This window comes from Paralichthys olivaceus, chromosome 13, assembly GCF_024713975.1.
Source record: "Paralichthys olivaceus isolate ysfri-2021 chromosome 13, ASM2471397v2, whole genome shotgun sequence".
NCBI classification, from domain to species: Eukaryota; Metazoa; Chordata; class Actinopteri; order Pleuronectiformes; family Paralichthyidae; genus Paralichthys; species Paralichthys olivaceus.
Genome location: NC_091105.1, coordinates 23820490 through 23847545, shown reverse-complemented (window position 1 = coordinate 23847545; position 27056 = coordinate 23820490). Strand labels below are relative to the sequence as shown.

At 41.0% G+C, this 27056-nt stretch overlaps 1 protein-coding gene across 6 annotated transcripts in view; it reads right to left on the bottom strand.

Annotated features, from left to right (window-relative positions):
- The window catches only part of LOC109632016 (intermembrane lipid transfer protein VPS13B), a 313199-nt gene that overhangs the window by 224342 nt on the left and 61801 nt on the right, over nt 1-27056 (bottom strand). For all 6 annotated transcript variants that reach the window (XM_069537175.1, XM_069537173.1, XM_069537176.1 and 3 more), the window contains exons 17-19: nt 16360-16544; nt 2369-2503; nt 1503-1682 (exon numbers count right to left, since the gene is read on the bottom strand). In XM_069537175.1, the coding sequence (XP_069393276.1) occupies nt 1503-1682; nt 2369-2503; nt 16360-16544 (500 nt within the window). The remainder of the gene's footprint in view (nt 1-1502; nt 1683-2368; nt 2504-16359; nt 16545-27056) is intronic.

Here is a 27056-nt window from a genome sequence, read left to right as displayed (position 1 = left end):
TATTTGCAGTTGGGGAGGAGAGGTTAATGATGATCTTATGATGTTCATGGCCTAGTTCACAGAAGAGAGCATATCTGGAGCAATGTCAGCTTAAGAAATGTTGGAGACTGTCCTGAATATATGATAACAAACCAGGCTACTGCTGTAGATATGGAGATGCACAGAGTTGCCATCATTAAACATACAACTTACTACATAAGGTCCATTAAAACTTTGAGCTTTGAAATCCGAATAGTATTTTTCATCTTTTAGAAGTGTTACTGACACCACAACACTTTGACTCCAGAAATATAATTTGTGGTCAGGAACAGTGGTTTTTGAACCTACCCACAATCACAAGGCATCTGTATTCTCATTCAAGCAAAATGCTTGTTATTTTTCATTTTCTACCCATGTTTTTCTCTGTTTTTAAGTTACTCTCCTTCACACTGGCTGTCATTCAAGGTCTTGATGTGTCACATACTAATAATTTCCCACCATCTGACAACTGCATCAATGGTGAAAATAAGGGTTCCGAAGGTTTTTATAATGATTTTTTTAGTGTAAAGAATTTACCTCTGTATTGAGAAATTAGTGTGTTTGTGTGTGTCTGCTTGTCACATTTTCAATGTGTTTAATACGTGTCTCATAAACTCTCCAGCAAATCAAACAAACACAAAGTAAACGTCAGTACTGTTCAGGTCCTAATGATGATGATGAGTGTTGGTGTTTATAGTTCAAGTGTTAAGTAAGCGCAGGTCAGCAGGAGTGTGGATGGAGGACACTCAGACAGAGACTCTGACACGGTACAAACCAACTAACCGTTTTACAGCGTTGGTGCATAGTGGAAACTATGAATTCACACCTTCTGTTTCCACTGTTCAACGAACATCACCTCGTTCATCTCCTCTTCTCCCTCATCTCTGCTTCATGTGTGTCAGTGTGTGTGTGGGGGGGCCTGTGTGTGTGACTGTAATCTCCTCAGAGGATGAGGAAGCGACACGACTCGCTCAAATACAGAGACACACCAGCTAAATGTTTAGCGCACGGGTGTCACCAAGGAATATTTTTAATCGCACTTCGCAGATTTCAAAGGTTCATTCCGAAGCCCTGTAGTAGTATAATAGTATTGCAATAATAATTATTGTACATATCTCTTAAAGTCCCACAGCACACCATTTGGAGGCACAATCACATACTGCAACCTGACATCAGTGCAGCCTTCAACAGAAATGCTCGAGTGGTTAGCTGTTCATCCAGTGCGTAAAAAGACTAACTGCTGTTTGAAGAACTCATGCTGCTTGTAAAGTGACACTTAGTTGCCAACCTGGCTTCAAGGACACTTGACAGGAAAACACTTATTGCCGTTACTAAACAATCAGTTACACTGAAAGTAAAGAGTGTGTGACATTGTGAGCATAAAGAAAATATGTAGCTGTCATAAATCCAAACAACTGAACCACAACTTCAAAATGAGCTTTAAAAAGACAATGTAGAGGAGAGGAGATTTAAATATCTCCTACCTGAGTTCCTGCAACTGTCTCCTTGCTGAGGGACCAGAACAGAAAATGCGAGCAGGTCAGGAGCAAGCAAAGATTCAGGCTTGCGGATCTCATTAAGCCAGCGACTCATATGGAGTTCTTTGGTGTCGGATGGTCCCTGAATGAGAGGAACCAGCTTCTCCTTCACCCCATCTCCTGAACCTGAGAGAAACAAATGAGAAACAAAACAAAATCATTCAAACGTCTTATTTTAAAATTGTGGCAATAAGGATAGAAAATACAGTGCTTCATGGAATCAATCCCTTTCATTTGAAGATCTGATCTTCACAATAAAGGCTTTTAAATACAGAGTATCCATGTTGAAATAAATTGCAGTACTAGTGCAACTAACCAGACTAACTAAGCAACAGGTGAAATCAGTGAAATATATTCTAGAAGAAAATGGAGCAGGACGGACATACACTAATTCAACAGTGATTCAGTTACATTAAAAGTTGTATATTAATCATTATATGCACCTAAAAGATTAGCTTAATCAGCTTAAAAGAGAGAATTAAATTATTGTTCTATGTAATTCTTTATTGAGAGCTGCATACATCTTATCATCTGCCTGGCATCATGTGTCAAGTTTGACCTGGTAAACTCAGTGATGACACTAGCTCCAATAACATCCCTGGCCAGTGACAGTAACCAAGGAGCAAACAATGACTGAAACACACTGCCAGACTAAAATCAACATTAAGATTGAGGAGAAGAAAAAAAAAAAAGGCATCAAGACTGAATGTGTAAACATAGAAGTTAAAGAAAGTAAAAGAAGAGTCTAGTCGGTCTCACTCTATCCCTCCTACACAGGCAGTAAAGTTTTAACAGGGCACAGCTGCACACACCTGGGGTCCTGGCGCACACTTTTACAGCTCCCAGGGTTCCTGAGGCGCATTTCACCGTCGCACGGCTGCAGAACTTCAGCTCCAGGTTTTGGACCGAGCCCTCGAGAGTCGGTGACGGGCCCAGAGATTTCACACCTAATAAAAAAAAAGAAAAAGAGGTGAAAATGAAGTGCAGTCCGGCAGGTGTAAACACTGCTGCTTGTGGCTTAGTCTAACACTTGATTGGCCTTTAATTACTCTTGACCCCTTTCTTTCCCTTTCCTTCTCTCCCAAAGTTGTGGAAAAACCAGGTGCACTTTAAAGCAGATATCACCAACATGAAATGAGGTGCGTTGTGTTTATCTGCTTGGGCAAGACAACTGTGGTGTCCTCCATTTTTAATCTCAGTCTCAATAGGATAAATATGTCAAACAAAAAAACAATCTTTTTTTTTTTTTATTCCTCTGGATGTAGAAAGCTTCCTGTGAAATAATTTACAGTACAATGATGGGATTTTGGATTTACTAGAGTAAAGTCAGGATATCATGGCCATGCTAATTTTAAAACGTGCACAGAAAGGATATTAAAAGAGGTAAAACCCATTAAATTCTCAAATGTTTGTCCAAAGGTTTTATAAGCTCCCAGTAAATCTACAGAGTAGAATGACTTGAACATTTTAGGTTCAATTACAGGGACTATTGGGTGTTTGAGTAACAGGCCAATATAGAGGATATATCTTTCCAAAAGAATATCCAATGCAGTCCTGTCTGTATCCATCTGTGTCAACTACAACTCACCTAACACCAGCATTACATCACAGGAGCCTCAACTGCTCTTCACTCTATGATTATTTCTCTTAATGACAGTCTGGTTTGGAGGAACCTTTCGCCTGCCATCTTTCCAAAATGAAACAGTTTGCACTGTGGTAAGGAGTAGTGGGGGATTACATACTTGCCATTATGATATGTCAATGTTATTTCTATGGTGAGAGGCTATTTCAAACACATAACAGGACAAAGAAGGAGAAATAACTGGATGGCGGAAAGATACTGTGGAGTAAAGGGAGTTCTGCGCCAAACCGCCTGTTGAGAGAGAAGAGGATCCATCCATCAAGTTACATTCTTCCAGTGAGCTGGAACTGTCCGAGGGAATCACATTAAATTCTTACATCACCTGTTCCAATAAGGCTTTACTTCTCAGAATAATCCACTCGTATAGTGAGCACTTCATTTCCTAAAAGTGTCCACAGTACTTTCTGACTGAGTTCACAGCTGAGTGGGGCTTTTTTTGCGCATTCACATGAGAACATGGAAATGTCAGATGAAGAAGGGAAATGAAGGAACCCTATCAGTATTAAAAGAACTGATGATTTCTGGCAATCGACTGATGCACAGACTGAAAAAGAGACTGGAGCAGATGGAAAACTGGCCCGGTGACACTGAGATCAATAAGACAGAGGCAGAACAAACAGCAGAGAGAAGCTAAAAAAGTTAAATATAAACATACATGCATAAAATTGATAGAGAAGAATGGAACAGATTTATTGGCTACCATGGATTTATTGCTTACCGGTGAGTGAGAAGGTATTGCATTAATAAGGCACAGATGAGTGCTGCCACAAGAGAGGCTATGAAAGCACAACAGGTCATTATTTGGCAACAGTCCCTGAAACTATAGTCTGGACATCTTAAGACTTTTTTCACTCACATCCTCTCTGTTCTCTTACAGTTATTACTCCACTACCTGTATTTTATTCCAGACTCTTCTTTCACCTTACCCAATATCCTCTCCTCCCTTTCTCTGCCTGTTCAGTCAAATCATTACTGTTTGAATGTTGCACAAATAAAGATAACTTTGGTGGTTGCTTGATACCACTCACTGCAGTTGTTAATCTCAATCAACTAAATAGTTCAAATGCACATTTTAATGTTAAACAGCAGCCGCTGTGGAAAGGGTGAGATTCAACTAGACACATTTAACCAAGGGAATTACTGGCAATTGCTAAAATCCCTAACCACTGACTTCCCTCCGCTCCCTCTCGCAGACAAATTACCCTGCAACTTCTTCACCTGCTGTCTGAGAGGTCATCTATCAACCCAGATGTAAGATGGGAATGTTAATAACCATCATTCTGTATCCCTGCCTACCACTTAATATATCTGCAGGTCAAACAGAGTAGTGCTGCATGTCTCTCTGAGGCTTTGGATACCTGCTCCCTTCCAGCTTCCTCTGTCTATAGGACAACTGTTCCTTGGGAATGACTTCCTCCGAGAACTAAATTAAAAAACTGGAAATTGGAACCAATATACACTTCTGTACAGTGTATATTGCAGGTATTAATATAAATGTATTTACTAATTAACTGGCCATACTCTGCTCATACATGTACAATTGCTTTAAACAAACGTCAACAATGTATAAGAAAATGTGTCTCCATCGATTGGTATTCAGAATAAGGATGACTTTGACTCTCCTTCACGCTTCTTGCATTGAGAAATAAATGTCTGTTTTGATGTCCTCACTCAAATCAGAAATAAACCTGTGATATAGTATAATGTTTCAGAACTATATGACTTTTTTTAGTAATTTCCTCAATGTTTTAGCTGAGTTTAGCCATTATCTTATTTTCATTCCAAAAAATAAGAAGTGTGTATGTTCAAACTCATGGACAATGCACCTAATCTATGTGCACGTACAGACACACATATACACAGGTAGACATTTGGGTTATTTGATGCAATCTAGTTACAGAGGGACAGACAGAAATGACACAGGCGCTATAAAAGCTAAGCTCACCTCTTCCGATGCATATAATAAAGCTTAAATACATTAAGGACTGCGGCAGATACCCGTCGTCGTTATTGCCTCAGTGAAACTTAAAACACATGACCCATCTACCTTGATGGAGGATGGCTAACGAGATCCAGTGATCATTTGGCCTTTTTTAACATTGCTGACAAAGACAAATTGTTGCAACAGTGATACATAGGTTCCCCACAGAGCAACTATTCTCCAGTTCCTTCATTCTTTGTAGCAAAGATGGAGATGTTAATGCAAGCCAATCTGGAACACGACAAGGGCCAGTCCCTCTACTCAGGCTGCTCTTTGATAAATGGCACTAGGGGTATCACTATAACATATCCCTCTTGCCAACACAGATGTCCAAAAGGGCACAGAACACCTGCTGGGGTGGTGGCTGTTGAGTGGGAGGACTCTGGACAATGTTTTGTCCAGCTGTTGGACTATAAAAACAAGTGGGGTACACAGGAAGAAAAAAAACACATTGGTTGGTAGTTTGTCGGCTTGAGGAGGGGTATTCGGTATGTGTGTATTATTATGTAGTGAGTGTGTGTTACAGCCAGATGTATGTGTTGGTGCATTACTGTGTGTGACTGAGTGAGTAAGTGAGTGAATGTGTGTGGTGCTGTTACTTGTCAAGCAAGGGCAGGTGCAAGGAGTACATAATCACACAGCTAGGGGCCAAAGGCTACAGCACTCCATCAAAGACTGAGAGGGCAGCCATGGGCAGCTGGATTTGCCATCCCGAACACTGAGAAGAGTGTGGAAATAAAATGAATTGAAGTAGGGATGTGAAGTCAGGCAATAAATGCTGAGGAATCGAAAGAAAAAGAAAGAAAGAATATAAAAAAATTGATGGGATATGGAGGCTGCCTTTTTTGCTTCTTGCATACCACAATATATGGCGTGCATATGTCTCAGTGTGTGTGTGTGTGTGTGTGTGTGTGTGTGTGTAGGACATCTGCAGACTTAAAAGCCATGCTTTACACATTCCAACATGTCCTGCCTTCAGTGCTTTGAAGAATAGTATGGGAAAATTGTCTTCCGATGATGTTGGAGCAGACAATTCTACATTTACAATGTTTCTGTTAGCAAAACACTATGAAAATAACTTCGAACCTCATTTGGATGAATAAGCCAGGCGGTTCAAGTGAGAACATGGAAATGTTATAGGATGGAAAAGGGAAATAAGAAAGACACAAAGAACTAATGCACAAGACTGGAGACTGAAGCAGATAGAAGTTTGTAACATCTGCCATTAAACAGCCATTAAATCAAGTTACATCCCCAAACTGCAGCCACATCAGACGTGAGAGGGGAGTTCCAATATTTTTTATATTGCATGTATTAATTCATTAGGTATCAGTTTTATATGTGATGATTGGATGAGAAGAGGATGTACAAAATAACCAAACCCTAAAGGGCAGGTAGACAGACGGAGACAAAGAGACTGTAAAGCGCGGAAAGCTCCAAGTCTGGCAATGGTCCACCAGCAGCTGCTAGGGGGCGTATTAAAAAATAGGTAGACATTGACAAGTTGGGTAGACCAAAAGCAGCCAGCTGAGCCATTAAGTGCTGATGTAGAAACAATAACTGTCTCTCCCAAGTCAGGAGGGGCTGAAGTAGAAGCAGTAAGTAGGAGCAGGAGGTCTGCTGGAACCTTGCCCAGTACTGACACATAGAAAAAATACAGACACATACAGAGAGCGGGACAGGAAAACAGACAAGGTGAATGGTTTGTCCTGTAGTTAAAGCTGAGAACAGAGCAGCTCTGGCAGCGGACAAACACAAGACTGCAGGGACACTTTTAACAAAATCTAATTTTTACATGATCACGACTTGATTCTGAGAGCAGATTACAAAAAATAATAAAGATAACTTTAAGAGTACATTAAAGGTATTCTGTTGGTGAAAGAAAACTTTGAATATTTTTATAGAAAACACTCAAAACAGCCAATAAATAAAAGCAGTTACAGTTAATGTGGTGTCCTATTGCTGGCTTGGGTTATAGTAATTGCAGTGAAACTCCACTTGCCATCAGGAAGAGATGCATTTCAGATTTCACTTAGCAGCAACAGCTGTTTCTAGATGAATGGTACAGCGACTGGGCAGTTTACGTGAGAAGTGATTGCTTCCATTGCTAAATAACCACAAAAACAGCAGACGGATGACTTCTCAGATTTTTAACATAAGAACCCTCACAGTGAATGGCGCAAAAGAGAGAGAGAGAGAGAGAGAGAGAGAAATGCTTCCCCCAATGATGAGGCCCAGCCAAGCTGCTTCCAGCTCACTGGGCAGAGGTTGTAGTGTAGTGGGGTTTGCAAGTGGTACTCGCTGCCTATAAAGGTTGTGGTGTAAAGACAGTGATGGGGAGTAAGAGCTGCTGGTGGTGGTGGTGGAAGCTGGGGGTCTAATTTTCATGATTATCATCCCCTCCAGGTGCTAACTGTCTTTCTGTCTGCCCACCAAAGCAGTGACACATGTTCTCTGCACTTTCAAACCATGGTTCTCTCTGCCACTGAATTACCACAATTAAGGAGTCATCATGCGGAAGCAATTTGGCCAACACTAATGGGCCTAGGCAAAGGGGTTTGGAAGACAGTGGAGGGGTTGGGGGATGGGCCATGTGTAAAACAAGTGAGAAAGATGAGAGAGGGCAAGAGAAAAGGGGAGAGACAGATGTGCAAAGAGTCATAGCAAAACATGTGCTGCGACACAGAGCCACTTGTAAGAAGACAATTAGCCAGTGGTAAGATAGGCCATTAAAACACAGTTCTGAATAAAAGGGCCTGCCTCTCAATCTCCCATATCCCCAGCCTAATGCTACCCTGACAAATCTGTTTAGCATAAGAAACAGGGGCATTCTGGCTTTGAAGTCGCAGCCAGGATGGAATGCCACTGTGGTTCCACCATGAGAGAGATGCCTGAAACTATAGACCACAACTAATGACGCTAAACCAGCCCCTCCATCACTGAAATGTAACTCTGGATTACTGCTTTTTCTCTACGACTCTCGAGAACTCTGCAACTCTATAACTCACGCTTGCACTTTTTCTCATGCTCTTCTTGCCTTGAACTAAACAGAAACTGAGCACAACATTCTTGTTTGTCAATAATCCAAGAGATCAATATTTACGTGTCGGCTATGCACAGGCTGAACGTGTCTGTGTGTGATTGAAGCCAAGAAGTGACTGGTGTTTTGGTGCTGCTGAGGCACTTGTGTGGGGGTTCAATTTATGGCCTAATGACATGGAGCTATGTGCTAAGTTGGCACTAGTCACAATACTCCGATGGGACAGTTGACTCACAGCAGGCAGCCAGCTCTGCAGACACTACTAAATGACATAAACACAAACAGATATATTTAGTGTTGTGATTGATTCAGGGTTTAGTATTGTTCACAGCAGTCTATGGGTGCTGTGGAGCCCATGCTATATATACAGTGCATTTTGTTTCATGTCTCATTGATGTTTATTGCTTTGTGTGCACATGAGATGTAAGAGTTATTAAAGATGGAATTACTTATTTATTAAAAGGTTTTCTGATACCTCAACAGTTATTTCATAATTTTCTCAGCGTGACTTATATGTATGTATCACAAATTATCTAACACAATAATTAATAACTTACTACAACTGCACTCTGCACGGCATGACTTGTCTTCCTTTGTTTGGACAACACATTATGTGTTGATGACACACCTAGAATTGTTTACCGTGGTCACGTTTCGTACACGATGACTGCTGGGGTAATTCATACCATATTTCAGGTTACACTCCACAGGGGAGAGGAGTTGAATGTTCCAGTTCTAAATGATGAAAGCTTTATTTGACTTTGCTATGCCCATGGCTGGCCAGCTAAGTTAACTGCCCTACTCAACTACCAGGATTCTAAAAAGCATGATAGATCATGATTATCTTAAATACCATTTACTTACTACACTGTGCCAATGGTATATTAGATTTAGTGGTAAGTGGAAAGATGCCTCTGAAAAACCATCAATGATTCATATCACAGAGAAAAAAAAAGTTGTTGTGAAACTCAGGGATCTAGATTCTGTATTGGGACTATCCATGTTCTTCAACATGCCCTTAATCACATCTTATTTCCCATGACAGAAAAGTGGGCTACAGGGTAGAAAATCCTTGGAACACTCTCAGTTGCACACTCCACTTCAAATATCATCTTTCCCCAGAAGCCAGTGGACACTGTGAGGGAAAGGGGAATTATGAATGGAAAATCATGACAAGAAGCTGCAAGCCTGATGAGTTTTTGAAATCACCAACTATAAGAGGAGCGTATGCACAGTACAATGTGCAAAGTGTTTCTTTGGTGAAAGCTGAGATTTAGATGAAGGAACAAACCATAGTCACTTGACGTTTCTCTCATTCCATTAAACATATAAATATGAATGTAACCCAACAACTAATTGTGGGACAACACATCAAAATGTTCTTTTGTATTGTATCCTCTGGCATCCCTCATTTGCTCTGGAATGAAATGAGCGACAGATAAAGAGCAAAGAGCTTAGCAAAGACAAAGGAAAAGAGGAGGGTCTGAGTCTGGATTGACTTAAAACATCATCACAATCTGCCAGGAGTGGGGTGAGGGCCGTCTGCATTGAAGTTTTCTTTGACAAGAATCGTCTCAAGTTCCATCCAAGATTTATTTATCAGCTCTCCAATGCTGACACAACGTGTTTTTCATGTTAGAAATAAGGTTGTGTATGGAAAAAATAGCCCTCTTTCTTTCCTTTTGCTCCTGCTTTCTTCCTGCTCTGATGTCAATCCATGAAGCAGACAAGTAGACAGGCAGAAATTTATCTCAAACCAATAACTTACCTCTTCAAAGAAGTATGGATACTTCAGTGAGGGGCCAGGCTACTCTGAAACAGACATCTCAGGGTTTTCATTAAGCTTCCCATCTCTTTACTGACATTTGTGACAACCACAGACCATAAAAAAGGCCCTTGTCCTTCCTTCTTTCACTTTCATTGTGAAACAATAAAAGGGAATTATCACAATTTGACATTATATGACAGGGCAAACCTGCAAATTGAGGCTGTGAGTAGGAAAACCGTGTCAACCAAAATCTGCACAGGATAACACTGGAAAATTGAGCAGAGTGCAACCTTGCCTGCTGAGTGTCATAGCCAGGACTGTGTTACAATCAACTGCATTACAGGAAAGAGAGAAACCCACCAACAAGGGGAACAAGGAGGGAGGAAAGACAGACGGGTAAGTTCTGGGACCAGACAACATTAAATGCGCAGCATACCAGGCATCAGCTTATGGAGGTGACAGAGTGATATAAAAATGAACACTTTCTTCCCCTCCAATAACACAGAGCAATTACCGACACTTATTATGCCACAGCGTCACAGGGGGATTTGCGTCAGACCCATGCTCCTGAAGGCAGTTAGATCACAGGGCAGTGAACTGCTGGCCATGACAGGAGCAGCCTATTTCATGCAGTGCATAAGTGCGTAAAAACTGTTGTTGACGTGGTCTTCTAGGGAGACTGCATTTGTATCCAAGGAATGGGAGCTATCAGTGTGAAGAAAATGATAAATAAGGCTCCCTGATGTAACCTTGAAGAGTCTTCTGTTGTTTTTCCACTCTTTTCTCTATTTTCCAACCACTCTCGCCCCCATTGTTTGTGTAGGGGGAACTTGTAAAAACAAAAGACTTGTTTTAATAACGATATGTTATGAGAACATAAGTCCCGTACTATTATTATCAACATGTTTCTAGTCGCTATGCAATGAGAGCATACGTCTGTATCCAAACATTCTAGTTGCCATTCGCATTAAATGGGTTCCTATGCTGTAAGTGCAGGAGTACATATAGGATTTGCTAAAGGTGTGTGTGTGCGTGCATGTCTATTAATAGTTGTGAGGGCCAACTTTGGTTCCATACCATCATTGTGAGGACATTTTGACGTAAGGAGATTTGGGCTGGTCATCACAATTTCAAAGGCTTGTTTGAGGGTTAAGACTTGGTTTTAGGGTTAGGGTTAGAATTAGCTTTAGGTTAGAGTTAGGCATTTAGTTGTGAAAGTCAGGGTTAGGGTAAGGGGCTAGGCATTATGCACTATAGAGAGACGTGTGTGTGTGTGTGTGTGTGTGTGTGTGTGTGTGTGTGTGTGTGTGTGTGCACGTCTATAACCTGACGCTCAATTAGTTGCAAAAGCTGGGTGTAATAAAAGTCAGTTCTGTTTCTGGGCAGTGAGATTTCTCCATTTCTTTCTCTCTCTCTCTCATTTTTTCCTTCACCCTTTATTTTCCTTCACTCTCTCATTTTTCATTCTTCTCATTATATTATTTACTCTCTCTTCCACTAACTCTGTTCTTTCCCTCCATATCTGTCAAGCTAGAAAGTTTAATGTCACAGCTCATATATCACCCAGCAATCATCTGCAGCATGCCTGGTGACCACCACCAACCAACTTCTAGCCCTGCCGTCCCTTTAGACCACCATGGAGCTGTGTGGTCAGGAAACCAGCTGTGGTGGTAGCTGAATTAAGGCTGAGTCCATTACTGGTGGAAACACCGATTGTATGCTGATTTAAATGACCCTTCGTCTTTCAAAATACAGCCTTTCACAAGATACTACAACAGGGAAGCAAATGAAAGGACCAAAATTGTGCTCAAGATTTTCCAATCTACAGGGAAGTATTTTTAATTACTTTGAGTAAGTAGCCCAGGTCGTAGTTTCTGTTCAGCTTCCTTTGGCCAACTTGGTTGAAGATCTTGCACTGAACCAATATTACATATTTTCGGGAGGTCAATGATAAAAAAAGCTTACTTGTGTGAAAAACTAAGGAAAAAACTTAAAACTGTCACTCTGATATAGCAGTGAAGTCAAAAATTGATTTTCCTAGTGTTTAAAAGCAATGGACAGTCATAGGCATACATCTTTTGAGCTGTCTGAAGTTACTTCAGCATTCATTGTGTGTCATCTGGGGGGTTTGCCATGTAATAGCTGCAAGGACACAACCAACACTTGTAATTTCTGTTTGATCAACGAGACAAAGAATCTCCAAGACAGGCTGTATTATCTGCAGGTTTAAGTGCACTCTGTGAATCATCACTGCATACTGAGTTATAAACACATCTGCTGAAATTGAAAGACTTACGTCCATTGGGGACGTGAGTGCATGAATCAAAATCCAATAAAGCTATCATCAACAGGCAAAAGATGAAGAATGCAATAAAAAAACATACATATAGCTTACTGCTCACTGCAATGTGCAGATTAGATTTGTTCTAAATGTAATTCACTTGGATCCCTGATCAATGATCAAATTTGATTGTGGACATTTATTTGAACACTGAGTGAGAAAAATGGCAGGTAATAACCATCTATAAAAATAAAAAACAATGAAACAAGGGCTATGACTGTCAGCCTTTATTCTGCAATTTATCGACACTGTTGTCAATAATATGTAAACCTCCGCATTTCTCTTGAACAGTTGTGTACGTATTGTTTGCAAAACAGCTGTTTTCATTTTCTAACATCATTATCAAAAACATACATATGCAGAGTTGGGCATGTTTTGGAGATGTGGCAATATTTCTACATGCTTCTGGGACAATATAATCTGTAACAGAAACCAAGGAAGGGCAGTTCAAATGTATGGAGCCACTGACTGTCCAAATAATTGTTGAGACAATGTGTGTCTAAAAACTTCAGGGTACACCTCAATCTGAGGTTAGAAGCAGTGGCAGAACAGTTACTTGCTCTTCCCTTCTACTTTTGATGGTAACGGTACTACAATAATTTCTACTGCAGACCACGAAAAGATCCTAGAAATATAAACAGAGAAATGCTATAGGAAACCGAGGCCCCTACAATCACATGAGAAGAGGAGGAAAAGAGGATTAGAGAAACAAGCAGAAGACATGACAGGAAGAAATCTTAAATACAGAGGAAAAAGAAAAAAGGAGACAGAAAAGTGGATAAACTTGAATCTAATTAAATAAGGTAACTGAAAGGATGTAAAATAGTAAAAGAAGAGAAAAAGAGATCAAGATATAAGAAAATAGCAAAAACTAATGTTTTAAATTAAAGAAATGGGAGTAATGAAGTAGGGACTGCAGCAGGGTATAGCTAAAGAGGTTTACGGTTAGGGGGCACATACTGTAAGAAGGAATGCACTGATGTGTGCACAAACATACACCCCCTATGAACCCCTCTCCACTTTTACCAGACACCCAGAAACATAAAATTTGATATACTGTTTTCTGCGGAGCTGTCCAATAAAATACAACACTAGTGTGAGCTTCACTGGAATGTAAACGGAGAACGTTGGAATAAAGCGTCACCACAGAAAATAACAAAATCAACGCTGTCCTGCAGACGGTAGTTTGACAAACCAAGCTGTCAGGCAACAGACAGTGACTGATTTCAAGAAATTAAGATTTTATGGTTGTTTTTTTTTTCCAGATTTCCCTCATTCTTCTCTGGAATTGCAGACCAACAGAGACAATTTTGCATATGCTGCTCACTGGATTGCTGCTGTTGCTGCCAGTGAGCAGCACAAACCAAAGTTTTACTAATCCTAGCAGCTGTGTTCCAGTCAGCTGTGATGATTTAAAGTCTCTGAGTGATGCTTTAATCTAGGTTCACCAATTATTTTGAAAAACATTTTACAATCTGTCAGTCCTTTCAAATTAAGACTGAAGCTTTGTTATCTTAGTTATTCCGCCTTGCTGAATTAAAGAATTTTCTTTGGACAGGGAATAAAATTTCATACCCAAACAGCTCCCTCCGCGAAGGACACTTACCATCTGTGTTATCAGCTAGACCTCAATATGAAACACCTTTCACTATTGAAAAGCCCTCTTACATCAAAAGGAATACAAAGGAGGAAAATTCCTAAAGGAATGAAAAAAGCACATGTTCAAAACGAACAGCTTTTGTTTGTCATGTTGAGTGTGTGTGAGGATGTCAGCTCTCTCCTGGCCGTGGCCCCGTTGACTGCCGGCTGCAGACACAAGAACAAACACGGAACCTAGTTCTGGATGCATATCTGAATCTTGTGAGCGTTTCAAGGCTTACCACAAACAGTTGCAGCCAGTCACAGCTTGCAAAAACACTCTGGAGAACAACCACTGTTTTTTAACAATTTTACCACATTCAGGGCCAAATAAATGGCACAGCGTCAGCAGTTTAACAGTCCCGTCTACCTATTTATCTTTAGATAGGTAGAGAAAACCAAAAATAAAGAGAACAGTCTCCAGTAAGATTCTTATCTGGAAACGTGATACTAATGTCTTTAAAGAAATCATACCAGGTAAGTCTGAGTCAAAAACAACTCACAGCAAAGCATGGCAGGAGTGAGTAGTGAAGGCAGGTAGTCGGCAAAGAACAGCCCGCAACGCCCTAGTATGACGTTACGGAGTGAACACATTCACAGTGCCCACAGGAACTAAAACTATTCAGCAAGGTTGCACTGGGTGTGAGGCAGATACACCAGAGACCACAACACTTCACAAAACTTTGCATCACAGTTAACTTTGCTCATTTCTCTTCTTTCAGCTCCTCTTTTTCCATTCCTCCTTCACAATTAACCTGTCACAACAACAACTGATAGGAACTGGAACAGCTAACATCTTCCTGAAGGCCTAGGAGTGGGACAATTTCAAAAGCAGATACAGCAAAGACATTTTGGTTATATCATAGGAATTATTGCGTTTTTTCCAACTAAACATCTACTTACACAACACATCACCTATTCCCCTTCACTCTCTTTCCTTCTAAACTCAAACTCTTTCCCCCAGTGCTCTTTATCTAACCTGCCAGCACATGAACCAGATGTGCAAATGTTTCTCTATGTTACTAGTCAAGCACCATTCCAAGAGAAAGGCAGAGTGAGGAGAGAGGAATATTTGACTTCACTCCACGGGAGACCAGTTTCATAAATTTTGGCGGCTGCACAACGTTGAAAAAGGTAGCTTGACTGGCTTGGCCAAAGGAGAATGTTGACGGCATACCAAACAACGTGATCCTAATGAGTTGGAAAATCCCTGGCCCTCCAGAGGACTGTCCAGATGCTACCGTCATGAGAAACGCTACTGTTTTATTGAATCTGGGCTCCCCTCCCTTTCTTTAACAAGGGGCAAAATTTATTATTTGACCATTAAGGCATCCAAGGCGACATGAAGCATAAAACTGAGTTAATTTACCCTTGGCTGCAGGTCCTTTACCCCACAGCAGGCACAAGACAAGCTGATGTCAAAATGTCTGAACGCGTATATTAGAAACCTTGATTTCTGGATGTGTGTTTACATCATTGGTATGGGATCCATGAGCTACTGGCACAGTGTCTGGTTGACTTGTTCTGGCTGAATATTAGTCTATGATGTGCTGAGTCCTGAAAAACAACTGTAAAGCTTTTCATTAGAGGGTTAAATCACTACAAACTCTAGCCAGTTCCATATATCTCCCTTGACAATTACTGGTGTGAAGAAACAAGCTTTAGTTTATCTAGGACTAAAGAAACAAAAAGTAGTGAATGTACTTAATGAGAAAAAGGAGATTTCAATAAATCATCTACCATGATAAACGTGTTAACATCTAATACAATGGTCTAAAAGAGCCCAGATGATTCAGTCTGTTCTTTTTTTTCTCAGTTGCCATTGAAAAATTATAATCTCTTCGATCAAATATCGACTGCATTATGAGAACTGAAAGAAAAAAAAACACAAAGAGCCTATTGCAATGCTAAGCAAATGACAAACACATGCACTGGAAAACAGCTTCTGCTCCTGCCCCTAACCCTATCTCAATCACTTTCTCTTTAGACACCTACAGTATTCACTTGTCTGTTGGAAGAAAATCCAATGTACAACCAAACAGCATGGTGCGAGTGGAAGGGTCAGAGGTCATTTTACATGCAAACATGCACACAAACCCACACATATGCAACTTCCATGAATAAAAACACATTAACTACACACTAGTCTCAACTATATAAATCTGAATTTAAATAAATATCAAAAGATATGGGGAGACCCTCTCACTGTTGTTTGGGTTTGCTGTAAGACAACCATTAGGCTACGATTTCAGCAATCTTCAGATGAGTATTAACTTGGGTGAGGTATAAGAAATTCATGAAAATTGATGATTGTGTACAAGGGATTCTCTGTCAAAGAAAATGCAAGCTCAGTTAACTTCATATGGTGTATGTACATATAGCATGTTGCTTACCTGGAGCTTTGTACACCTCATTGAGCAGGCTTTCGCTGAGTGTCAGCGGGGTTCCATTGGTCATGCTGTGTGTCCAACTCTGACAGATTGCTTGGATCAAAAGCGTCTGGGCCCTTGTGGCCTGTACAGTGAAATGGGGAAGCTCAAATATACACTCTGTGGTGGGGACCGAAGACCTTTTGCTCCTGCAAACAAAGGACAAGAGGGAGAAGAAGTAGTGGTTAGATAAAGCATAGTTGATAGAGTAAAGGAGAAACAGAGTCAGGACAACCAATAGTAATAAATGAAAGAATGAAAAAAATGAAAGAATCTACGTCCCTCAATATCGTAGTATAAAACAGCCCGATAGCACAAAGGGCCAAATAGGTAGAACCACATTCCAACATCAAATTGAAGAAGCACTTAGTTCAAGCCAAGCTTTCCTTAGTTACTTGGCATGTAGGCATAGTTTGCTTCTTTGCCACCGACCCTTCTCTCCCCTCTGTCCAAACTGTGATGATGATTTATGTGAAGATACATACAGCCCAGACACCAGACCCTGAAAATAATCTCTACACATTTGACATTTCATCCGTCTCCAAGAGTGTGGAGAGAGGGTTTGTGTGTACTGATGAGCTGAGTGTTCAGGGGGATGAGGTAACAGCACAGTCAGATGGATCCCTCCAGGCCCGTCTATCAGAACCGCAGTGGACCATGCTTCTATCTATCATCACAAACACACACGCAATCACACACGCAAACACACACACACAAACACACACACACTTGAGGCTCCTTAGCTCTTAAGAACTCATGTATGACATCAGTAACGGCAGATCGAGGGATTTCCCAACACTCATACACACTAACAAGGGCATGGCATTATATACAAGTGTAGTGAGGGAGGAATTTGAGATCAGTAGTCATGGTGATGACTATTGATCTGATCTTTACTTCTCTCTTGTCCCTCCCTCCCTCTGCGTCCTCAAGAAAAACACACATGGATCCTGAACTCTCCAAACATTACAAAACAAGCCTCCTTGGTTCCACTTATGTATTCTTCTCTGCTGTGCTGAGAGTTTGACAGAACCCCCTCCCCAAATACACATGTATTATTTTGAAGGTGGCGGGTGGGGAGAGGGTAGAAGGTAAGTAGAGGTAATTCACTATAAACTGTAATGGAAGCCTAGAGGCACTGCTCTCTGAGTGGTACTTTTGATGAAATAGAACTATGACTAATTCCAGGGATGGCTGCATCGTGTCAGGAACGAGCATCACAGTTCATTTAATCACACATCCATTTTGGTCTGGTCCCAGTTCAGAGTATGGGATATGTCACGGGGTCTTTCACTCTGCTCAGCAAATCTGTAATCGTTTAATTCCTCTGCTTCCCTCTTCTCTCCACGTCTCTTTATCTTTCCCTTTCTTCTGCTCCTGGGTGGTTCAGTAGGGTGACATGAGCTGTTAGCTGCTCACAGGCAGGTCCAGAGTTCTGAGCCGCCTGCTGTCTCAGGGGGGACTAGTATGAGACAGAAAGTGAGTTTTATAAAGAGAGATGTAAGCGTGCTGAGAAAACAAAGCCAATGAGCAAAAAAAGAAACTCCAGGGTCAAACTGACAGGGTCAATGAGTTTACCTTGATAGCACACATTCTGAATTACCGAGCAACATGTGGTGCATTTGGCACCATGGTGAACCATGCAATGTCATGCTTCTCTCCTATTAAAAATTACTACTGTTGTATGCTATACAGCAAGACATCAATCAAGTCGTTTTTCATGTGTTCTTGTGTTCAATTGCCTGCATGCCTGTGTGTGCGTGTTTGCATCTGTGTGTATGTTTGCACATCTGTGTGTGTGTGTGTGTCCTTGTGTGTCTTTGTACACTTCAGTGCTGAACAAAAGAAAGTGAAAGAGACCCAGCAACAACAATGTCCCCACATGCAGAGCAAATGTGCCGGCAAAGCCACTTCAATGGAAGGACTGGCAAGGGATGAAAGTTTGTTGGCTTATTCGAGTGTTTATAGCGTTTTAGGGGAGCTGTCATGTGCATGTGGTCGTCTAAAACTTTAATTATGCACCTGTTTTTATTATATTATGCCCAATTCTTTGCGGAAAGCAACTGGAATCTTGGAGCTAAATGAGAAACAGAAACTCTCATTAGGGTGTTTTGGGAATGCTGGATGAGAGGACAGCCAGGCACTTATTCGATTTCATTAAGCATATGGCACAGTCAGTGTTTCTTGCTGCAACAAGGTAAACATAGTTCTGGCAGGCAACTCTCTCTCTGTTACCTCGTGGGAAATAAGTGTCCAAGAGGTAAATATAGCAGTACAAATACCTGTAGCAATAAAAGAAACGGAAACAAACAACTACACTATAACTACAAACACATATGCATGAGGCAACTAACAAAATGCCATACATTGCTACAGTGCAGTATCCATACTAGAAACAGAGTCTGTAGTCTAGGCAGCAAAACTTATTAACGAATGCTTCTAGTCTCATAAAGTGGAGACCCACCAGAGTTGGGCCCACAACCCATTTTGGATCCCGACTCATAATTTAGGGGATCAGTTCCTTGGCTTGAACTTTAGTGCCTCATTGAAAAGGCAGTCTGTGAACTCACAGTAGTCCTTAAAGTCAATAACTTTTTCATTAGAACACAGAGGCCACCAGGAATATGTTAAGAGGAAATCAAAATTAGTCAAGAGTTATGAAAAAATAGGTGTTTCAGTTTCAGCAGATGAAATATGCTTTCCTCTGGTGTATTTCAACAACATTAGGCCTCATTTCCTGACCTGTCCCCTGCTGGTGCCATGACGGAGTGACGAAGAACTACACTGGGGCTAGGACAGGCCATTTGGCCTGACTTGCTGACTGCTTAGCTAGGTAACTGGCTGACAGGCTGGCACAAAGTCTTTCTGTGTCCAGTGTCCCTGTTAAAACTCAAAACAGGGCATGGTGTTGTGCAGAAGGCATGAGTCAGAGTCATGAGTACCATAGCAGCTGTGGTGCTCTGTTTCCTCTATGTTCATGCTCAGATGTGGACATAATACAGGGACAGCAAATTATTTTTTGTAATTAAAATGACTGAGTGATATCTACAAGTAAGTAGACTTCACAGAGGTTACCTACAAAATATTTTTAGTTTCTTCCAAAAATGGCTCAGAGGCTGTGGTAGCTATTGATAAAATGTATTTACTCAGTTTTTGTTTTTTTGTTTTTTGGGGGGGGGGGGGGGGGGGGGGGGGGGGGGGGGGGGGGGGGGGGGGGGGGGGGGGGGGGGGGGTTCCTGGGTGGGACAGACAAACAAATTGAAGCAAGACTCAACAAAAACAACACAACACACAATATGTCAATCCTGTAGCCTTCATCGAGCTGCTGAACAAGTACTAAACCGGCCGCAAAAATGTTGAGTGTGGCAACTTCCATTCCGTTTGCATTTTTCAGAGAGATGTTTCAGGTCTGGCACCCACGTCGTTATCCACGGTACCTCCATGCCAACACTTTGAAACACCGACCAGGTGAAACACGGTTGTCTGGTGTCTACACTGGCACCGTGTCTGCTGATATATCCACTGTATTTTCTTGAATAAAGGTCAAGTTATGTACTCAACTATTGCTAGAACTCGTATGAAGATGTGCATATCCCAGTCTCGTGATAACAATCAAAGCCTTGCTAAAACAAATTAATTGATTTAGTCAACAGAAACACTGGAGGGATTTTATTTTGAAACAGGTGCATGAAGTGTTGCAATTATGTATGCTTGTGATGTATTTGACAGACGCTGAAAATGATCTTTCACCGGAGTTTTAATGTTTACCTGTCAAATATGTCACAAACATAACATATTTGCAACTCTTCCTGTGGTCTAACCATTTCAAAATAAAAGGACTCCAGCGTTTGTTGGCTGAATTCTTTCATTTGTCTAAAAAAAGGGTTTTATTGTTAAACATTTGCAGGGAGTGCACAGCTTCATACTGTGTAGAACTGGTTCTGAATACATAGGATTGGCAGTAGCACTGCAGAACTTATTGAATGAATAGAGAAGCTAAATATTGAGCATTGAAAAGATGCTGTCAATATGAATAGTTTGTATTTAACAGATATTAATGTGAATATTGTGCATTGAATAGATAAAGTTGCATAACTGTCTTCATTTGCATGTATTTATGCTCGAGCCTGTTTTAATTGCAAAAATAATAAAGATGATCCTCCTGATTGGGATTTTTGGAAGATATGGGGTAGTAGATCGCCGCTTACATTTGGAATTAAAAAGTGATCTTGGGCTTAAAAAGGTTGGTTACCACTGATTTAGAGCAATACAGCTTGGACTTCATTTAAATGACTGTGATTCCTGCTTTACAGAGGCCACAAACAAGCACAGAAATGAATACAGACACACTCAAGCACACAAGCCTAAAAAATACATTACTGTACAGAAACAGATATGCACATATGTCCACACATGCATCTCACGCATGTATACGCACCCTTATGTGCTGGAAATAACTATGACTACTATGCTGAGTAACGAAGATAGTGACAGGTTACATGTTCTGCAAACTGGGCAAAAAGGAAAATGAGAGAAACAGACAACAAATATTCTCAAACCATGAGTGAAAACACAAATGAGGTCAAACGGCAAGAATAGACAGGAGAAGAATAGAGCCTGCAAACGACTTTCTATCGCTATCATTGGTGCTCTGTGGTGGTCTTAGTCTACCACTGAAGGTGTTGTGGTGTGACACTATAGTGGTATGCTTGGGCTGAGAGGCATTGTCCAAAGTATCCTTCCTCAGTATCCTCCTCTCTGTCTCCTCCACAGAAGGTGCCACTCTTAAGACACAACCTGCTTTTCTGAGGAGCTTGTTGAGTCTGTCAGAATCAGCTTCCTTCCCCCCGCTGCAAACCTGTCCATCACTGTACTCAGCCTCCTGTCTCCTGCTGATACAGCCCACAATAGCAGTTGTCAGAAAACTTCTGCATGTTGCCAAACTGTGAGCAGTATCTGACGTCTGAGGTTTAGGAACAGGACAGGAGACAGAACCATCCCTGGATGTGGCCCTGTGCTGCTCACTGTCGTGTCCGACTTGCTGTTCTGCAGCCTCACATAGGCTACTGTGGCCAATCAGTAGGGTAGCTTGTAATCCAGGCCACTGCTGAAGCATCCACCTGCAGTAGGCTGTTGCTCAGAAGGGCATGCCACAAGGTGTCAAAGGTGCCTGCCTCTTCTAGGTGAGAACAAGCTCTGTGCAGCAGAAAGATCATGATGTTTTCCACTCCAATATAGCTGCTTTCAGACATGCACTGAACTCCAGAGATCCTCCGCAGATTCCCCCGTAAGATATGTATGTACGAATGCAAATGTGCAAGTGACAGCATCTGGAGTTTCTGCGGCCTTTCTCTGCCTGACCCTTGAAGATTAAGTTCGCAGAAAGTCATGAGGAGACAATGTGAGAACACAGGAGGAGATCCCACACTGGATTCACTACGAGCAATTGGCGGTGGTGTTGAAGAAAAAAATAAATCAATAAATAACACACATCTTTGGATGAAAACAAGGTGGTGTCGATGTGCTGTAAACAAAAACATGTAACCTCTGCAGTCGAAATAATACATTACATCTTGCCTCTGCACCACCCCTCTCCCAAATCCTATGGAGAATATGTTGCTGTTGTGAACATGTTTGTGCAGAGAATCTCCCATGTGTATGTGTGAAAGTAAAACTGCAAAGAAAGTCCGGATCCAATTCTTCGGATATCCTCATTAGGACATGTCTTAAAACACTTATGGGGCTTGCAAAATGAAAGGGGGTGAATCATAGGTGGGGCTGGAGTGACGGTGGACAGAAGTCATGTTGTTTTGCTTGGAGTTTGCTCTCCAGCTCCCCCCGTAGCATTCTTTGTCCTCTGCAATCTTTCCCTCAGTTAAATCTGAGCCTTCCTTATCTCCTCCTTGTCCCCCCTCCTGAAGGCAGCCTTCTTCTTGTTGAGCGATACCTTGACGTCCTTAGTCACCCAGGCTTTATTGTTTATTGTTGCTTCCTTGACATTTGCCTGCAACAAGTCCAGGGCTTTGATTTCTCTGTTTTATACTGCTTTCAGACATTTACTGAATTCCGCAGATTCACGCATAACTCATAGCGAGAGGCTCCAGATTATCTACAGACTTTCTCCGCCTGGCTTCCTAATATAAAGTCAGGGGAAAGTCAGGAGAATTCGATGTGTGAACACACAGCGAGCAGGTGGAGGGGTTAGTGACGCAGCAGACTCAGAAATGAAATAAACAGAAAGATTACAATTATCTCCCAGGTGAAAGGGTGGTGACACACACACATACCGACAAAGATGTCAAGAGAGTTTGTGGCTATAAGAGCCGACACCAGTGTCTGTGTGTGAAAATCCTGTGATCTATGCAGCAAAATAAATATGTCGACTCCAGCCTCTGCCTGCTGAACCCAGCCGCACCTGAGGATTTGTTGCTGTTGTGAATGCGTCTGTGCAGAGAACCTCCTGCTGCCCTTTGCATGTGTGAAAGGCAGACTGCGGGTAAACACTGTATCCAATTCTCTGGACCTTACCCACAGGTTATGTTTGAAAACGGCTTTTCAGTCAACAAACTGCTGGAAAGTGGGCAGAGATGTTGTCAGGGCATTATGTTTAAAGTCCCCAGAGATAGTTATAAAGGCCTAGGGTGCAGGGCCTTGAGTCCTGTGGACACTGAGGTGATGACATCAGAAGCTCAAGATGCAGCAGCTATAGGAGGGATGTAAACAAGACTCACCACTGTTAGGACCTACTATTGGTGAACAATATACAGACCTCGATGTGTACCCAAAGCCTGACCACATGTCTACTTTGTACTGAAGACAAAGGAGAGCTTCGACAACTCAGTCTCCTGGGGTCCTTCACCTAACCCTGGACCCAACTTCCGGCTACTATTGGTCACTGTGTGTCTTAGGACCCATGAGGTCACCAAGCCAATAAAACCCCCTCGGCTCTCTCTCTCTCTTATCACTTCTCGTGGAGAACTCATTTATATACCCTGTATGCCCTCTTATATGCTACCAATATGCTACCAACATTAGAAAATGTAATTATTGTTGTCTATTAAGTTTTTTTGTTTTAAATAAATAGATTTTTAATATAATATGCATTTAGTTAAAAGCATGTGTGTTTACATTTTCTAGGACAGTCATCATTATTATTGTCTAATGTAAGAACATATTGAAGTATCCAAGAATTGTGCTTCAAATGTTTGTTCGCACAGTTTAAGCACAGATTTGTGAATTAGGCCCAATGAGAGTGTCTATGGCAAGCTGCTACCCATGATGGTGTGAGAGTGTCTATATGTTGAAGGAACATTGCCAAATGGTTAACCATATAGTTTACACAGCATTTTAGAATACAACTATGGGACCTGTGTGCACTTCTGTCATCCTGTACGGTACCAAAAATCAGTTCCCTCAATCTTTTCAACACCAGTAACACAGAAAATTATGAGGGATGTGTAATCAATCGAGATTTAAAGTACATACATCGATGAACTCAGAAAAAGAGACACAAAAACCCATTTCCTGAGAAGGCTGGATTTTTTTCTGTAATGGGAAGTGAATGAAAAAATCCACAGGAACTGGAACATGCTACTCCAATAAAATTAAAAGTTAAAACAACTCCAGATTCAAGATGGTAGAATAAAAATAAAGAAATCAACAAGATACTCAATCACTTTTAACTGTCGACACAATGTCCTACTTTCTCTGGACTTTACTTGTCTGACAGCAAGATCAATGTAATTCATTAGGGGCTGACATATTTGTCTAATAGATACAACAGATAGCCACCGTCTTGGGACCACTGATAAGTTATCTCTAGTTTCTACAAATCATTCACTGTCACACCCAATCTTAAGTAACCTATACAAACATTCCCCAACTAAAAAAATCAACAAAATCTTACCACTATTGTTTTCCAGGTTTTTTGAGAGTCTTTGGAGGGAATTGTTTGGAGAATGGAGGGAAGCAAAGACTGGCAGCTTATACCGTTTTTTTCTTTCCTTATGGAGCAGACTGATTTGAAGTGTTGAAGAAATTCCCATCCCTCCAAGTCAAGGTCACTGACCCTTCTTGAAAATAACCAAAGTGAATTATGGGCTTCTCTCAAATCCCCTCTTTTATCTTACTACAAAAGACTCAAAACAGTTTCTCACAAAACCTCCAAATGAGCATTATAAATCATGCAAAAAGTTCACACTGGTGGATGGGAAAACTTGTCATTTTACCAACTGAATGTCAAGTGGAAGAGAGAAGAAGGAAATACTAACATTGAAAATTTAAGCAAAAAATAAACCAAAAAAGGAAAATTTGAGAGGGAATAAAGAGTTGTCAGGACATGACATAACACCCGACACCCACCCAGCTGTCAAGTATTGAGACATTTTGAAAAGTTAATAGTTTACCTTACATCCAGCATTACTGTTTACTATAACCTCCCACACAATGTGCCTTCAGAATATAAACCGCACTTACTATTCATTATTATAGTTATTATGTCTTGTGTTTCTTATGGTATTTGCCTAAGTATTTTGTTTCATTGACTGTACATGGTCCATATCAATGGCTTGATGTGAAATGTATTAACAGCTGCAGCTTAGCGTGATTTGAAAAACTGTAAATGCTGCTTTCAATAGTAGCTCTAAATGACTCACCAATCAAACCTATTAGAATGTAAAGAAGAAAGGGGATAATAAAGTAATACTATAGCAATGTTTTAAGCACACGTGTGACAACCCTTTGAGTCACATCACTTTGAACAAGTCAATCCACAGTAGAGATGCATCACAGTAAGCTGCTTGGCCTAATAAATAACACCTGCCTCATTTTTTATTCTTTTCTTTTCTTTTCTATTCTTTTGACCTTCAGATATTGTGTTATTTTTACTTCACATTCTATACACTTAGTTATTCTTCTTCTAAAATGTACAATTAAATGATTACAACTTTATTTAATCCCTCAAACACAATCATGACAGCCACCTTCTAACCTAACCACCATAGCTGTAAAGTATCTGTGCTGGAGCTGAGTATGAGATAGGTGTGGTAGCGACTGTATTCCTGGCCACAGCTCAGAGTTTTGTAGTTCCCCAGGGTCAAAGGTGTTCCATGTGTGCATTTCTCAGTCATCAGTCCAGCACAGTCCACACTCTTCATAGAGAGAACACTTCACACACACTCTATCTCTCTCACACAAACACTCCTTCTCTTCTTCCCATCTGGAGCAACTCTGACCTAAAACACACTTGTGCACAACCTCGCACACGCACATGCACACTGTGAGATGCATTCTCAGGAGAGGGCTTCATTACACAGGGATTACTACTAAGAAATGTTTTAATCAAGTTGTGCAGACAGCTGCAGACTGGAAGGCGAGAAAATGGCAATGACGTGGTTCATCAGGCGTTAAAGGAAAACACATCAAGAGGTCTGTATGTGTGTGTGAATAATGGTGTGTCTATGTGTGCATGTAGCTTCCTGCCTCTGTCCAACATGTCCAGCTGTGGAGTATATGCGGTTCCTTATAAGGACAAACAGAGATAGTAGATCTCTGTCCAGAGACTACAGACCTAATGTCACATTTCTACTTTCATATATTTTGCTGGAGGCTTTTTTTGACCCGTTGCCATAACAACAAATGTAGCACTAAACGGAAGCACCGGCTGTCCGTTATTTGGATCCAGATAAGTTGTTTTCAGAATTATTCTCCCAAGGCCTTTGACCTTCATGCAGATGGTCGCTGACAGTAAGAATACAGACTCCAGTGAGTTTTCATTCCCCCAAGTTGCCTGGTTAAATAAAGCTTGGATTCATATTTTATCAGGGTGACAACAATGTTTCCTGTACCTCATTACCAACAGCAGATTGTTGCTTAAGCAGTGAAAATTAAATGAGCTTGTTTCTGAGAAGCAATAGAGCAGTGCTGAGGCCTGATGGGGAGGAGAGGACAGTGGAATGCACACCACAGTAGATGATAATCCACTCAGAGCTGATAATCCATCTATCCTTCCTTATTTCCCACTGTTTTCCATCCCTCAAGCTTCAGTTCCTCAGATGACTAATTCAGGCATACATAGTCTTTCAGTCAACTGAAAAAATCTACAGCTGCTTGGGAATCCACTATTTCAACTTTCACCAATCCAATCCAAGTATATTTTATGGTATAGTTAAAATTCTGAGGATTTTCTTGGGCAGCAAAAATAATGCCTCTTGAAAACATTACAGCCTTTAAATATATACTTAAGGGCTGAGTTAAAACCCATGTTGATTTAAGCTTCCAAATGACAGTTATAATCATATGGGAAAGTAAGATGCCTCTGCAGCACAGAGACTATGATTTCTAATGAATGAAAGAAATACGTGGAAGCTTCCATTAGAACTGAAACGTCAATCACAAGTGTCTCATTGGCTGATGCAATTTCCTTAAAATTAGGTTTCTAAATACGTCCATTGATCTCTGTCAGCCATAAAACCAAATAAAACTGTCTAACACCAGATGTAGAGGAGAAGAAAATCTTTACCACAAAGTTGGCCAAAATACTGCGCCACAAAAAATATGATGTTATACCTTGCAGCCCACAGTCCTTTGCACTTATTCGGAGTGAAAAGTGGAACACTATGACATCATATACCATTCCAGGCTTTTAATATACACCTGCTGAT